Source organism: Lutjanus erythropterus, chromosome 14 (assembly GCF_056507025.1).
Source record: "Lutjanus erythropterus isolate fLutEry1 chromosome 14, fLutEry1.hap2, whole genome shotgun sequence".
Classification (NCBI taxonomy): domain Eukaryota; kingdom Metazoa; phylum Chordata; class Actinopteri; order Lutjaniformes; family Lutjanidae; genus Lutjanus; species Lutjanus erythropterus.
Genome location: NC_139330.1, coordinates 16,569,837 through 16,586,324, shown reverse-complemented (window position 1 = coordinate 16,586,324; position 16,488 = coordinate 16,569,837). Strand labels below are relative to the sequence as shown.

General features: G+C 39.3%; 2 protein-coding genes across 2 annotated transcripts; one reads left to right on the top strand and one right to left on the bottom strand.

The window, feature by feature from the left end:
• Positions 1 to 168: 168 nt before the first annotated feature.
• adam8a (ADAM metallopeptidase domain 8a) lies at positions 169 to 11,774 on the bottom strand. Its single transcript, XM_084736228.1, has 25 exons — positions 11,637 to 11,774; positions 11,419 to 11,528; positions 11,238 to 11,311; positions 11,014 to 11,092; positions 9,688 to 9,764; positions 9,000 to 9,231; positions 7,444 to 7,521; positions 7,247 to 7,315; positions 6,425 to 6,594; positions 6,252 to 6,333; positions 6,005 to 6,147; positions 5,360 to 5,537; positions 5,181 to 5,270; positions 4,818 to 5,013; positions 4,646 to 4,727; positions 3,811 to 3,991; positions 3,628 to 3,714; positions 3,458 to 3,542; positions 2,989 to 3,100; positions 2,664 to 2,862; positions 1,826 to 1,873; positions 1,656 to 1,712; positions 1,499 to 1,549; positions 1,314 to 1,394; positions 169 to 1,009 (listed from the first exon to the last, which is right to left on the bottom strand). Exons 1-25 carry the CDS (start codon positions 11,680 to 11,682, stop codon positions 965 to 967), a joined length of 2,652 nt encoding a protein of 883 aa, XP_084592354.1. The 5' UTR covers positions 11,683 to 11,774; the 3' UTR covers positions 169 to 964.
• A 1,167-nt stretch (positions 11,775 to 12,941) lies between these two features.
• znf511 (zinc finger protein 511) lies at positions 12,942 to 16,336 on the top strand. The gene is made up of 6 exons (XM_084736219.1): positions 12,942 to 13,211; positions 13,292 to 13,365; positions 13,758 to 13,959; positions 14,691 to 14,815; positions 15,196 to 15,465; positions 16,139 to 16,336. Exons 1-6 carry the CDS (start codon positions 13,044 to 13,046, stop codon positions 16,209 to 16,211), a joined length of 912 nt encoding a protein of 303 aa, XP_084592345.1. The 5' UTR covers positions 12,942 to 13,043; the 3' UTR covers positions 16,212 to 16,336.
• Positions 16,337 to 16,488: the final 152 nt, after the last annotated feature.

Here is a 16,488-nt window from a genome sequence, read left to right as displayed (position 1 = left end):
AATATTCAGTCGCACAAAGTCAAGCATACATAGTACAAACTTGTTGGTCACACTTTTATTATACAGTACATTAATAAGACGTAACAAGAAGTACTTTTTAAAATTAAATTAGACAGAAATAATATGATCTTTATTAGACAGTATATGTCCTCTTATTAGACCCTTTATTAGAGGGTAATTTTGGACACATTACAGCAGAACTGTACTGTAAACGAAAGTATAAAATCACGTCTGCTACTTCAATAAGAGTCTAAAAGTGCAAAATAATACACTTTAGTTTACAGAACAGTTCTGCTATAATGTGTCCCTAATTACCCTCTAATAAAGGGTCTAATAAGAGGACATATCATTTCTATTTTTTTTTTGTCTGATTTGATACAAAGCATGTCTTGTTACATCTCATCAGTGTACTGTAAAATAAAGAGCGACCCTGCAGTTTTGTCCTTAATTAAAAAATCTGTAAAGTGCGCCCATTTTAAAATCCCTTAACAACATTATTTCTTAGAAATGCAGTACCAAAACCATGAGACGAAACAGTAACAGTTAGTAAAACAGTTACAGCATTGATAGTGCAATTGCCTCATAAAGTGTTCACATATCCAAGGATGAAGGCAGAGAGACATTCCCTTAAAAAAAACAAGCAAAAACCACCATCATGGCAGTATATAGCCATTTGTCATATATAAAGCACAGACGTTCAGTCTGTCAATCATGGCTTCAGGTTTTCATCAACATACTGAAGGCTTACATAAGCAAGACACAGACGCTGTAAATCTTCAGGGAGACCATAATCGACAGAAAAGCTCTGTCATTTATTGTTGCTGATCCTTCAGTGGATCTTGTTTCCACCTTAAAACAGACGAGCGTCTCCTGAGACGATTTCTAAGTCCTTCTAAGTGGGACGACAACAGTGTCGTCTGTCAGAGGATCTCAGTGTTTACTCCAGGCTGAATTATTCCCTCTGTCATCTGGGTCTGCTGGGGGGCATCAGGGCAGTTCTCCCTGAAAGCTAGAAAAAACAAGAAGAGTTAACAAACAAGAGCCTCTCTCAGTACAGCTCACAAATTCCTTCTCCAAACGCTTTGTTATCTGTCTCTTAGTCAGCCAGTGGTGCCCAGGAGAAGTTTATGTGCTTACTAACTCACTAACACTGAGCCACTGCTTGCTCATTAAACTTGGAACAATCTCTAAAACCACAGACGTCTTTATGAACGTGAATGCCTTGAATATCAGGAATGTTTGAATGCAAAACGCCAGGATTCGGAGGATTTAGGGAACGTCTGGTTGACTCTGGCTGCCGTCTGAATACATACCAGCTGAGTGTGTGGCAGTGGAGACCGGACTGCAGAGGGCTTTGGCTTCACTGGAGGCATCGGAGGCTTTGGCTTCATGATCTTAGAGAGCAGAGGGTCACATTTAAACACGTGGCAAGGGCAGTTAAATGTTTGAATGCAAACATATTAAAATTATAGGTTTAGTGACTTGTAATGTGGCTTACCGGTTTTGTTGAAAGTGGTGGCAGAGGTCTGGATGGAGGTAAAGGCTTATCCTGACAAAAAAAGAGGGACAAAAAAAAATGAATACATCATTTAACAACAACTTGTGCCCTTAAAAAGACAATTAAAAATATTTCCAAATTCTGTATTCAGGTTTACCTCAGTGTAGACTGGCTTGCTTGAAACAGCTGATGGCTGCATGAACGGCCTCACCAACTGAAGAAGAACATTTACTGGTTAAGTACAGTAGATGCCTAAACAATAAGGACGGTGATTGAACAAATAAATGATGATACATTTAAATAAAACAAAACAGTAGATCAGAATACCTGTTGAATCTTTGATGGCTGAGGTACAGCTGGCACTTTTTTAGGTGGCTGTAAGAGAAAAAAAACATGGATGAGTGAAAGCAAAACTTTGATTAGTGGAAATATTGTGTTTTATTTACACTCTTTGTGGTAAGGGTTCCAAAAAGACAAACACAAAATGTCACAAACACAAAGATTGTAGGTAAAATCCTTTTTAAATGTATTCCTTATCCTCTGTGTTCTTGATGAAACCCTTGGAATATAAAAGGGTTGAACATCCTGGGTGGATTCTTGTTAGCACCCTTAGAAGGTGAAAAGGTTCTGGATGGAACCCTTAGAGGGGGTTCTGGGTGTAGTCAATGCACCAAAGAAGAGTTCTGTGTCGAACATCTCATAGAGGGTTTAAACCTTTCACCCATGGTTCTTCATATAACCTTTTATGTTGGACTCTGGGTAAAACCCTCTGAAAGGGTTCCAAAAGATTCTACCAGGAACCAGAAAGGGTTCTGCTATGGGGACAAACTGAAGAACCCTATATGGTCCTTGTTAGCACTTTTATTTCTAAGAGTGTAAATAAAAAGAAAGAAGCAAACACATTCACTGTTAAGGGATGTCCACACCAAGAACTATGAATATTTTTTTTAGATATTTTTAGATATATTTAGAATTTACAGTTTTATTAAGCAGAGCCTTCTATCCAAAGCAATGTACATCTGAGAGCTGATACAACACGAGCAAGGTTTCATATAGTTATATATGACTTGATATATTCATAGTTATAGTTTGTTTTAGTAATAGTTCTTGGTGTGGGCAGCTCTTTAGTGTGATAGTATCACTACAGTCTGGTGCTGACACTGACCTCTGGAGCCGCTCTGCTGGGCTTCAGTGCTCTAGTCTGTGGTCTGGCAGCAGCAGAGGACAGTGGTTTGCATGCTTGAGTGGCTGAAGACTCCACAAATATAGGCTGGCTGATGTTCGCGGACCCAAAACGAGGACTGCCTCGTGTACTGCTTGACCGAAACAACGGGTTGAATTGTCCTGAGGTAGTTTGGAAGCGTCTGTAAAGAAATACACATGGAAGCTACAATTAAAGACAAATAAGATAAAAAAAAAATGTTTGTTTATATGGTTTAAAATACATTGTGATCTAACAGAAACTGAAAAAAGGAAGAACATATTTGTACCTCTTTGCAGGTCGCCTTTTTTTGAGGCAGCACATCAAGCTCCCAATAACCACCACCGACAGCAGAAGTATGCCGACCACCAGTGACACTACTAACACCACCAGGCCTGCCTCTGCACACACACACACACACACACACACACACACACAAACAATATTCTTTTATTGATCATGGAGAAGCATGTCATAGCATACGTCACCAGAACAGGAAACAAAATGTACTGTAACATCATTACTGCATTTGTACAGACTAATGGGGGAATTCCATTAAATCAGTGTCTGTTTGTGCTCATCGGAACAGAGCACAATTGTTTGAGAGTTCATGAGAAATATATTTCAAGTATTCAATCTTGGTGAAAAACAGAGCAGACACAGACAGCCATGTGTAAAGCATGGTCATCAAGAGGTCAAGCATACAAAGACGATCAGTGCTTATATGTGCAGACTGACAAGCATAACATGTACGATACCTTCAGGCAGCTCCGACTGCAGCATATCGCAGTAAGGCGGGGCCCAGCCGGGGTTGCAGTGACACTTATTCTCATGGTTACAAACCTGCCAGAGATCAAACTCACAGTCAGTCATGTTGTTGTGGCTCTACAGCAGTCCAAAGCGTTGCATGGCGAACAAATTTTCTTACCCCGTGGTTGTTGCATTTGGCAGAGCAGTCGTTTGTTCCGTACGTTTTGATGTTTTTGATGTCTTGACACCGTTGATTGTAACAGACCTGAACAACAGATTAAGGAGACATTGTGAGGACACTGACAGATTTGGAGGCTTTGTTGATGCTAACTGCTAACAGCAACATGGGCAGTTGTCTTACCATGTTGTTGCCACACTTGGTACCAGCAGGCACCATGCCCAAATCTGCAGGGTAGTTATCGTTGGGGTTCATAGTCGCCTCATTGCATATGTCTCCATTTCTTACTTTGTAGAAGGACTTCCTGGATGTCACTGGAAACTCCCAGCCTCCAGAGCAGAAAAGTGTCCCACAGGATTGATCTCTGTAACCCAAAACCACAAAGCAATGATCACAAAAACCAACAACTAACTACACTGTTAAAGAGATGGTTCAGATTGTTTGAAGTAGGGTTATATGAGGTACTTGTACAGCCTATAGTTAGCTCCAGTAGATGCCGGTCAGCATACCAACATCAGTGCACACTATATTTAGAATATTTTCACAGCTTTACTTTGCTGCCAGTCAGCCTTTTTGGACAGGAAACCACAGGTATATTAGCCAAGTATCGCTCTCCCCAAACCAACCAAACTCCATAGCTGAAATCAGTCATTTTAACTTGGAGAATACCAGAGCTGCTGGTCTACCGCTGCCTCAGTCTGTTCGTTTGTTTGTGTTATTATGTAGCTTTGGCGAATTTGAACTATTCTTTTGAAACACCAAAGTCACAGAGTAACACATACAAACTGACAGATTGAGGCAGGAGTAGACCAGCAACTCCCATGTTCTGCAAGCTAATATTACTGATTTTGTCTGAGGAGTTTGGTTGGTTTTGAGAGAGTGATATTTGGTTTATAAAATGGCAGTTTCCCCTCAGAACAGACTGTCTGACAGCAAATTAAAGTGGTTAAAATTTTCTGAATATAGCATACACTTCAAAAAAGTCCACCTAAAAAAATATTATATTATATAAACATACCGGCTTGAACATTTCTGACTAAACAGTGTCTTTCTGCAGTTTCCGTGCTGGGTGAAACAATCATCTGCAGCAACTTCAGCCTCTAAACAGAATCACAAAAAACAAGATGATTGCAGACATTCGATTCTTGATTGATCAGATCTGAAGCAACTGTAATTCACCAATGTTTTACCTGGTCCCCAAAGTCTCTTGCAGTGTTCCTGCCGTGAGGGACATTGTCCATTGTAGCAGTATCCTTTTCCACGGTTGCAGGACAGGCCATTTTGGGTGTAGGCGTTAGTCGGGCAGGAGGCGGAAGTGCCAGTGCAGTACTCTGCCAGGTCACAGTCTCCTGTCTTTGGTCGGCAGACGATGCCTGTCGGTTTCAGCTGCAGTACAGAGAGAAACACAGATGGTGATGTACCCACTACTGAAATACATACACTCGCACATAACCGGCCAGACGGCGCAGTCAGACAGTGTCTGGCTGTATGGTAACACAATTAGCATCAGTGTGGTTCACACATCTAGAGAGGACACTGTGAGTATTACTTACTTGGCAGTTGTGGCAGCACGCTCCCTCCGCACACTGGGCTCCTGCATTGAGTTTGCAGGTAGTGGCATTGCAGCAGGGATTCTTGCATTCCTGTGAGACAGAGGGGTGCAGAACATTAACAACCCACTCTCCTCTGCACGCTTTGGTTATGTGATTGTGTGTATGCACCCTGCACAAACCTCCACGGTGCCGCAGTCGCACTCCTCTCCAGGCTCCAGGAAGGCGTTTCCACACACTGGACCTCCGTAGACGCGACTGGTAGAAGGAGTATCCAGCAGACAGGCAGGGTTGACCTCCTCCAAAAACCTGTTGAGCTGCTGCTGACTGCAGCTGCTGAACAGCTCTGGATACACATTGCTAGAACAAGAGATAACAAAAACATAGAAAGAGAAGGTAAGTAGGTTGCACTTTATTTTACAAGCCGTACTTTATACCAAGTTAGATGAAAAGTATGAATAATGTTCTTTATTAGACAGTATACAGTACAGTTCTGTTGTAATGTATCCCAACTTAACCCTTTAATAACATCTAATAAGGGTCTAATACTGTCTCATAAAGAACATATTATTTTCTAGTTTTTGTCTTATTTCATACAAAATACACTTGTTAAGTCTTACTACAAAACTGATAGGTGTATAGTGTTGGTTTTACAAGGAACATATTATTTCTATTTTTTGTCTAATTGAATACAAAGTACAGCTTGTTACATCTTATTATTGCACTGTAAAATAAAGTTCGACCACTAATTATTAGCTTTACTTTGGGTTTACGAAGAGTAGATTTTGGGGCGTTTACTATTTATGCAGGTGAGGAACTGAGCTTACCCGACACTCTCAGACATGATGCAGCCTCTTTTCGATGTGATGGAGCCACACACACAGTTTCCATTGTCATGAGACAATCCCAGGTTGTGACCCATCTCGTGCGCCATCGTAGAGGCCACTCCTATTGAGTTAGTGTTATGGTCCTATAGACAAAAAGGAGCAGATTAGAAATTGAAGAATTCTCATTATTTTCTCTTTAATTTCTATATATTTATACAGAAATAATTTTACATATACACATATTTACCTCATTGACAGCTCCAGAGTTAGAGGTGCACATTGCATTGGTGTTTGCTAAGCCGACAGTGGAACCCTCAAAATCCACGGCTCTGAATGAAGAAGAGGAAAAATGTTTAAACACCTGCTCTCACAGCTTCACACATCATCTTGGCATTGTCCTTTTTTGGTGCTTGGTCTTACGTGATGAACTGCGCGTTATCGTGTTTGGTCCTCGGCAGCAGGCTCCGCTGGCGCCACTCGAGGAAGCGGCCGAGGGTGAGCTCAGGGCTAGAGCTGACCTCGATCTGGTCTCTGTACGACCAGATATCCACACCGACCAGCATCACGCGCACGCCCACGGGCCTGTACAGCTGGAGCAGGGCAGAATGTTAGCACAAACTGTACGTCCCCCAAAACTGAGCGAACTGTCAGGTAAATAGCTCAGCAACGTCTTTCTGAATGTGAGGGAGTCAAACGAGTGATGCTACAAATCACAGACGCAGTGGCCTTATCTATAACACAGGAAACCACTGTTGAGTCTAGTGCTGTCTGATGGTGGATTCATGTTGGCGCTACTCTTTCAGAGTATGCAAAAAGGATTGTGTGATATGTGTGAAAATCTTCAGCTTGGGTGTGAAGATTCACAGTTAAAGTTAGATTTTCACAGCGAGAGAACTTTTCCTTCCTTTTACTGGTCAGATTCCAGTCAGTAAAGAACAAATAGTATCAGGACAGATTTTTGTTACACGTGGCTGTGCTGCATTGTGAGAAAAAAATGCAAGTCTTTATCCGCCGCCAATGAAATGAGCACTAAATTACCAGTAAAAATAGATGGCATACTTTATAAGTCCACAGGAGAAATTACATAAAATTACACAAAATTGAGCTTTCACACTCATTTGAACTTCAACAAACCCTTAATTTATAATCCTGGCTATTTTTTCCCCAAGATTAGGGGAATTTTTTTTTGTTTTAACACTGTTGAATCATTTCAACTGAGAGATGACAGAGAACCAAACATACCTTGTCTACGTGGTTTGCTATTTCAAGCACTCTGGCCTCTATTGTCTTCTTACTGCCAAACTTCTTATACTAAAAAGAAAAGATAATTTCATTCGAGATGTGAAAGATAATCAAGCTGCTTCTTATGGGAAAAGATTGTTATTAAAAGGCTTCAGGCTAACAGACTCGGTCAGAGAAAGAAAAATAGGAAATCATACCTCTGTGTGGTCGACCACCACAACCAGCTCCACGGTCCTGGGTTTTCCTGTACGGTCTTTGGTCTGAGCTCTGCTTTTCTGAATGGAAGAAAAGGTGGAAGATATCAACAACTACTGCTGTACTACATGTGCAAGTTATGGTCAGATACAAGTGTTTTATAATATGTATATAACACCTTTCAAAACAATGTTACAGAGTGCTTTATGAAGGGAAAAAAATCCACAACAGCATTAATATTATCCAGAAAATAAACTACAGTGAATAAACTAGAATAAAATGCCTAAAATTAGGGGTGTAAGAAAATAATGATACACTTGAGTATTGCGATATTATGTTTTGTGATACTGTACCAATTCTCAAAAACACTGTATGGTGATATTGTGATACATGCAAAGATTTGTGGCAGTGGTTCATTTCATGTTGTGTTTAAACCCTGCTAAGGTTGTTATCTATCTTCACTATTATGACTGAATAAAAAAGTAAACACAGATTTTATGCATATGGTGGTGTGTTCTTTACACTATGAGTTTCCTAAAATTAGATTTAAAAATAGCAATATATCACTTTGCTTACAGTATTGCAATGCATCTCAATATATTGAATTGTGATCTCTGTATTGTGTCCTGTTTCCTGATTCTTGCCAATACACAGCCCTTTAATGGGTTTTAATACAGTGTTTTATTGTTTTACAGTTTCTTGTTCTTGTGACTTTATCCATTAAAATATGCAAAGTGATGCACACTGAAGCAAACAGTCATGCCCAGTAGTAATGTCCAAATATATTAATTAATCATCTGTTTTGTGTGTCTCCATTGTTTTCTTGGTGCCTTGTGCCCTTTTGTTTTTCATTAATTTGTTGCATTGAACTGAATGCCGGCGTGAAGTGCAACAGAAAATTAGTCATTTTCAAATGATTTCACCTCATTATTTATCTCTCATTTTGATGTATTTTTAAAATATCAAGGGTGTTTGCCATAAATTTGATGTAGATACAGAATAATTATGATACAGATATGTGCATCATGACACATGCTAAAATGAAGCAACTACATATTACAACTAACATCTTGATAAAGTTTTATTATCCCACATAAATAAGGCAACAGACACATGCAGTCATGAAGGACTAAAAACAGCTAAACTAGTCCTACTTAAAAGAGTAGCACTAACTGCCAGATCAGTTTTTGACCATCTGGTGTGGTCAATCTACTTTAAACCAATTATTTAAACATATTATGATGTAAATTAATTTCTTATATTAATTTCAAGGTAAATATAATAACAATATATTGGAAAAGTAAAAGAACAAGTTTTGTTTGTTGATACTTGATACTTTTGCACTGATACTTTATTTCCTGTTTTTCTAAAGGTTTAATAATTAATTATGTTTTAATTATAAGTTCAAAAAGACTTTTCTTGTTTTTTTTTTGTTTTGTTTTTTTTGCATAAAACCGTCAGAAGTAAGAATGTGGCACAAAATTCTGGATCTCAGATATGAGCTGCAGGCTCCAAACCCTGGTGTATATCTGTGTGTGTCCACGCTGTGTGTCTTTACCAGGCTGCTGAGCTGGAACAGTCCAGACGGACGAGCGCCATGATCATAGAAAGTGGTTGTGTTTCCATGGGAACAGGAGCTCCTCTTCCTCCTCAGGTGTTTGTAGTCGTAAACAGCATGAAGACCCTCGTCACCGAGAGCTCCAGATCTCTGTCCGTTGTCATGCTGTCCCCCCTCTGCGCCGGCCAGGGGTTCGATAAGGTACATTTGGTCCCGGAGACGCACAAAGCCCCTGCAGTGCAAAACAGGAACTTCAGTGAGGACAGAGGGAAACACATTTTCTTTGTCTTCAGCATATCTACAGTGATAGCCTGAAATACACCTGAATTTAACTCTTGAGACAAGATTTGACTTTGTTTGTCGTGCTTTCAAGCTTCAACTGACCCTAACAGAAACGTCTTTTACAGGAGACAGAAGACAGCTTTAATCAAAGAAGTCTGCATGGCCCTTGTTGATTGGGTTACATGTTTTCAGACACACAGCGACATGCAGTCTTAATGGTCGTCGTGATAGAAGAAATGGATGCTGCGGGACTGATCCTCTCTTTGGATTGGACGCACGGTCTCAAATCATCATGAGTTTAATTTTATTTGGCACTCTTCTTCGGAAAACAATAATCTTTTTGTAATTAGAGATACAGGATGAAATAAAAAAAATAAATAAATAAATAAAACCCAGCATTACTCACTTGATTCCTGAGCACAGTCCCACGCTGGCAGAGGAGTCCTCCACTCCCACAATGTGCCCATGGTAGTAGCAGTGAACCTGAACAGACATCCATTATTTGTCACAGCCTCAAAGGAGAGATTGCAACTCACACTTTGTTTTATTTTTCTAAAGCACTTAAGTGGAAAAACTGTGGTTTCATTTGAAGAAGATGTACTGTGCTGCATGTGTCATTATCAGATGAAATGACATTATTTTATCCTTATATGTCATTTCCCCTTCCGCATTAGACTTAATCAGAACCGTGTGAGGCGTCACATCTCATAATGAGGAACTCTGTGGTTAAGAAACTTCATCAGATCTGATATTTTGAAATAAGCGGAAAGGACTATCATGCATTGCATGGTAGATGATGACTGGGATCTGTAGTAATTAATTAAATTAATAAAACCTGAGAAATAGCCAGTGGCTGCATCCAAAAAGTTTTATCCTGTGGCCACCAAATATGACATGTAGGTGACTCCATTAGTACAAGCCTCTGTTAACACAGTGTTACAGTTCCACAAATATTTATTTGCAACTTTTAGTTCAATATTCTATGAATACAGCAAACAGTACTGGTCTCCAGCTACTGATATGTTGGGGCTACTGAGGTATGGGTTTACTGAGCTTAATCGACAACAATCCAACAATCCTTACAGAAGAACCTCAGACTTTTGAGTTTATGAACTAAAAAAAAAAAAAAAAGGGGAAACTGAGTGCCTCAGTTATTTTGAGTACTGTAGACTTATTTGTTTTTTACAGTGTAAATTTTCTGTGTTGTGGCCACCAAATTTAGGGGTTTGCTACTTATTTTACAAAGCCTGTTTCTTATATTTAATGGCTTATATTTTATCAGCCTGTAACAACATTACAAAAAAGATCCAGTACTGTTAAAAACCACTGAAACTGGGTGGGTGGGTAGGTAGCACAGGATATCCTGCACGAAATTAACTGAAGCTTGAATACTAAGATGAAACTTTTTGGCGTATACTGGGCTGGTTTCAAACCCCTGAGCTCTTTTCCGCCTTATTCAGTGTTTCAAATAGATTGAACGAAGTGAAGCAAAATGGTAATTCAGACTGATCATCAGGCTAAATATAGGACAAGTATGTAACTCCACTCTCAGATCCCAGATAAATGCTTGTTTCTTACAATCAAGTATAAATCATTTAAATTAAACAGGCATCTTTCTTAGAAGCTCTGCTAACTAAAAGATGCACAACATTATCACACAAGCTGGATACATGAATACAGGGATTGTGTTATTATTAGTGAAATAGTGGTGAAAGAATACAAGGCTACATACCCCGAGATCTGGAGTAGTTGTGACTGGGGAGCCCTGATCAGAATAGTGTGTCACAGAATAACTTTTCCCGACAAGATCTCTGCAAAAAAACAGTTTTTTTTTTCCATGTCAATAATATTGACAGATCAAGACAGAAAGCACAGTATATGTGGAGCCTGCACAGTAAAATAAAAATATAGCAAACACTGTTTAAAATCTGAAAAGGACAGTTCAAGCTTTCTTACTTGTTCTTTTCCAGGTACAGTGTGTAGTTCTGCCCTGCGATAGTCAAAGAGTACTGGAGTAGATCAGGGTATGTCTACACACACAAAGAGAAAATACTTTAGTGCATTCTTTAAGAGGGTATTTTATTGTTTTTTTTCCCTTTTAAGTAAACTGATGAAATAGTGAAGTAGAGGGTGTTACCTGATGTGTAGCAGCATCGTTATTGAGAGATGAGTCCCTCAGCCTCTGAGGTGTCACAGTTTGGTACTTTATCACATGTGGTAGAGTCCTCACACTGCCGGCAATCACTCCTGCAAGTATCAGGAAAAATTTAAGAGACAAAAAGAGATAAAGAAAGGAAAGAAGAGGGAAGGGGAGGAAAGGAGAGGAGAGGCAAGGAAAGGAAAGGAGAGTCGTACCCCATGAGGAGAAGAAAATCCATATAAAATATCCAGAATTTGTCATGTTGCTCTACCGGACGGACTGTGTCATTGTGTGGTTGGCAGTCTGAGACAAATACTGAAGATCTCCAGCTCTCCGCCCCTCTCTGCTGAGTAATATCCTGAAAATGACCATTTGAGGCTGAGAGACTACATGAGTCACAAACCGAGTCTTTACAAAAAAAAGTTAAACGTTGTTCCTTAAAAATGATTATGAGTCAAAAAATTAAATGACAGGCTAGCTCTTTTTGCGTAGATTAAACGCGCTGCGATAAACTCTGACCAGAAAAAATAAAAGTGAACTTACTACTTTATTTAAAAGAAGGAAAGCCGGCCCTGCCCTGAATCTTCCCCTCCATTGTAATTATTCTCACACGTTGTTATGAGGTTATATGCCTATTTTAAACTTTTTTTTTCTCTAAAACATTGCTTTTTCCCAGATTGACAATAAACTCCAGTAGTCTTTTTTTTTTTTTTCCAATTTGCCACCCATATAGGTCACATGTTCCCATAATAAGAAGTTAACGTTATATTAACACTTAAGTAGGATGCAGCTTCGTGTAGGCAGGCTTTACTTGGCAGTTGAAAATTATTAAATTTGAACTGGCCTAAATAATAAATTAAAAAACTTCAACTGTCTGCAGATTTAACAAAGTCCATTAGTGGCCTTTGTCGCCACCTGTTGGTAAAATGGCAGATCAGGCTCGCACAGAAGTTTGATTTTTCATATTCCTGAGGGACTTTTGTCGTGTAAACTGGCCCCGTAAACATACAATTTTGGCTGAGGTTCAAAAGTAATTTAGCATGTGTTAACTGAGGGGAAAAAAGTGACAATTTTGATTGCTAAATCCGGGAAATCAAAGGTTTTGCACTAGAATATTAAGTACTTTACACAGTGTGCTATAATTTAAATTAATTTTACACAAAACAAAACAAAACAAACACACACAAACGACAAATAAGTAAATAAAATAACGTGAAACCCCGGGCCAAAGGTGTGCTGTGGTGCACTCAACTTCCTCCACTTGTTCCCTTAGTTTTTGACATTTATTTTGAAATATTCACGGTGCAAGCAAAAAATATCAGCTGACTAAGTAATACTCTGAGAGAACGGGCTAGTTTAAGTTTTTAAAGGAAAATGATTTAATCAAAATAAGCTAGAGGGGTTTATTTTCTGCACGTCTCCTGTTTCTCACTCCAGTCCAGTAGGTGGCGGTAATGCGCCGTTAATCCGTTTTGCCAACCGGTAACAGGCTTAAAAGGAGAAGAAGAAGAAATAATAATAGTAGAAGAAGAAGACAACCATCAAAACAGAGAGCTACCTGCGGCAGTTGGAGTTAATTAATTTGTTAAATAGTCTAACGAGCATGAAAACGCGTGTAAACGATGCAGCAGCCAGAAGTGGTCCGACTTCTAACAGAGGGACACGTGTCAGTAAAAAGCTGCGACGAAGACACGCAGGAGGATCCGAGACGGAGTGAAGCTGTGGAGGGAAACCCGTTCAACTTCACCCCGCAGCTCATCCACCTGCACCAGGACCACGAGCTGTTTGAGGTAACAGACTGAACCCACTGACCCTGACTCATTTTTAACCTGCCCGCCATAACATGCTGCATTGTGAATACTGTGCACAGGATGGGGACATTCAGAGACACATGTATCTACAAGACCTCTACATCTCAGAGGCAGACGACAAACCAACACTCAGGTATGAAAATCAAATTGTATCCATGCTTGATCGAGGTTTAGCTTTTGGCTGTGGACTATATTAAGTTAATTCAATTTAGTGTCATCATATCTAAGATTTGTAGATCTCCTAAATAAAGCAATTCATGCTAAACAAGAAGAAGAAGAAATGTATGCATTTTTGTGTTTGGGGTGTGTGTCCCTTTAAACTCTTCTTTAATATGTTAAATATAGCAGTTTATCTTCTAATAGTCTCTATGATAACTGCATCCCATCATCTATATCTGGCCAGTTATCTCCAGAAATATTAATCATTTACCACCAAACAACAAAGTGGCAAAAGAATTATCATTCTTTAGCAACAGCTGTGGATTTTTTTTTCCATTTCACACCTTCCTCCTCCTCCTCCTTCAGTGTGTCAGAGTTTGCCTGTCACATCTCTGGCTGCAGTGCAGTCTTCAGCACTCTGGAGGAGTATGAGCACCACTACAACTCCCTGCACAGACATGTGTGTTGCTCCTGCCGTCGCTCCCTGCCAAGCGCCCGACTCCTCGACATCCACATTCAGGAGTGGCATGACTCCCTCTTCACTATCCTCGCCCAGAGGCAGGATATGGTAAGTCAGAGACAATAAGACCCTCTGATTTGCAATGATTTGCAAAAACTTTTTGACCTACATTCAATTGAATGCAGCACCAAGACAAGACACAATATATAACTGATTAATTTAATTATGCTCATTCTGAATGTGATGCCTGCAGCACATTCCAGAAAAGTTGGGACAGGAGCATGTTAACCACTGAAATACATCGCTTTTTCATACTCAGTTAGTGTTTGGGAACATAGACACTAATTGTTTAAGTTTTGAAAGTGAAATTCTTTCCTGTTCTTGCTTGGTATACAACTTCACATGTTCGACAGTCTGTGATCTCTGTTGTTTTATTTTGCACTTCATAATGCATCACACATTTTCAATGGGAGACAGGTGTGGACTGCAGGCAGATCAGTCTAGTGTCCAAACTCTTTTATTCTAAAGTCACACTGTTGTAACATGTGCAGAATGTGTCTCGACATTGTCTTGCTGAAAAAAGCAAGGATGCATCTTTGAGCATTAGTGGGGCCTTCATAGATTTCTCTGGATTCTCTGTATCTATATATTGTCTTTGTACTATATTGAACTGAATATAGGTTGAAAATGATTTGCAAATCATTGCATTCTGTTTTTATTGATGTTTTATACAAGATCACAACTTAATTGTATTGGAGTTGTGTTTTAAACAAGCTTTAAAGATGGATACTAAAGCTTGAAAGAAAAGTTTTCCTTGACTCTTGCTTTACATTTTTCAGTACCAGTGTTTGGTGGAGGGCTGTGGACAGAAGTTCAGCACTAGCAAACACAGGAAAGATCATCTAATAAGAATTCACAAGTATCCTCCAGACTTCAGATTTGACAAACCCAAGAAGGACAGAGGGTAAGACTACGCTCATGACATTTTGTCCACTAGATGGCAGCAAAACTTCAGTAAAAATCTTACTCTACACAAGGTCTCAGTTTGGCAGAGTCCATATTTGTTATAGTAAACAGTAATTTTTACAAATTCTGGGGGAGTTGAAGTAGTGTTTCTATTTTCAGTTGACTATTTTCTATTCTTTTGTTAACATAACATGATAAGAGTAGTTACAGAGTGAGATTTCCGCTTTATTGAAACCAGTGTATAACTTTATGTGAACTTTCCTATAAAAATCTTTTTTCTGACCCAACAGAAGAGAGAAGAGAAAAATGGCTTGAATCACAGTGTTTTCCTAAAATACCCTTGATTTTGTATTTCTAATATCATATCTTTGTTAACAGAACCAGAGAGACGAAGCGGCAGCAGCAGAAAGACACAGCCATGGAGGTAGTGGATGATGTGTGTGAGTCTGAGGGTGTGTGTGAGGTTATGTGTGATGTCCTGTCCGACCCGCCCGAGCACGGTGAATCCATGGAGATGCATATGTCTGAGGAAGAAGCTGCTCATACGGCAAAGTCTGCATCTACAGAGGAGCCTGCAGACCTTTCTGCTGCAGCTCACGGCGCCGGGAATACAAGCAGCGAGCCTCCAAAACCACGTTACTCCTACAGGTTAGTCTTTAAACAAGTCTGCTGCAAACCACTGGAGACTGTTTTAGTCACTCTAAGAGACACTGAGTCAGCCATTTTCTGGGAATTTAGTGCAAGTTTTCAGTCATAAAATAAGATTTTAATCCTCTTAAGGTAAAACTTGTGCAATTATGTAATTAAGTCTGTGCAGGAAGGGTTATTTTTGTCATTTGTGTACAATAACATATCATTAAAATAATTATAGACAATTATTTTCATTATTAATTCATCTGTTCATTGTTTTCTAGATCAATCCTTTAGTTGTGTGGTCTATGAAATGTCAGAAAATGGTGTCAAAAAAGAGTATAAGAGTGAAAGAAAAGTGTCAGTCACTGTTGTCCAAAGCCCAAAGTGATGTCCTCAAATGTCTTGTTTAGCCTACATCCCAAAGATACTCAGTTTAATGTCATAAAGATATTAAAAAACAGAAAATAGTCACACTTAAGGGGCTGAAATCAAGAGAGTTTTGACTTTTTTTTTTTCTTAAAAAATTACTCAAAGCAATTTATTGGTTATCAAAACAGTTGGCGATTAAATTAATAATCGATTCATAGTTGAATAGTCATTGCAGTTCTATAATATTTACTACTTTTTTGCTTCTATAAATTCTAAACAATTTGAGATGGAAAACAATAGCCGTGTTCTCGTCTCTCAGGGTTCCGACATCCGTGTGCTTCGGTCACGGCTCCGTCCGAGGCTTCAGAGGGCGGAGGGGAAGGAGGAAATGAAACGCCACAATTGAGCCTTCTGTCTTAAAGAAGTAAAACTTTATATCCTCATCTTCTAACAGAATATCTTTACTGTCACATGTGTCCTTGACTTGAAATAAAATGTTTTTGTAAAAAATATAAAAGTGATGTGTGCAGATGTTCGTTCAGGTGATGAACACCTTCTGTTGATGTGTATAGTTTTTTTTCTGCTACAAGGCTCCCATCTCACGTCTCCTCCAGCCTGTCATCAGATAAGACAGACTGCAACAGACTTTGTCTTTGTAATTAACTTTTT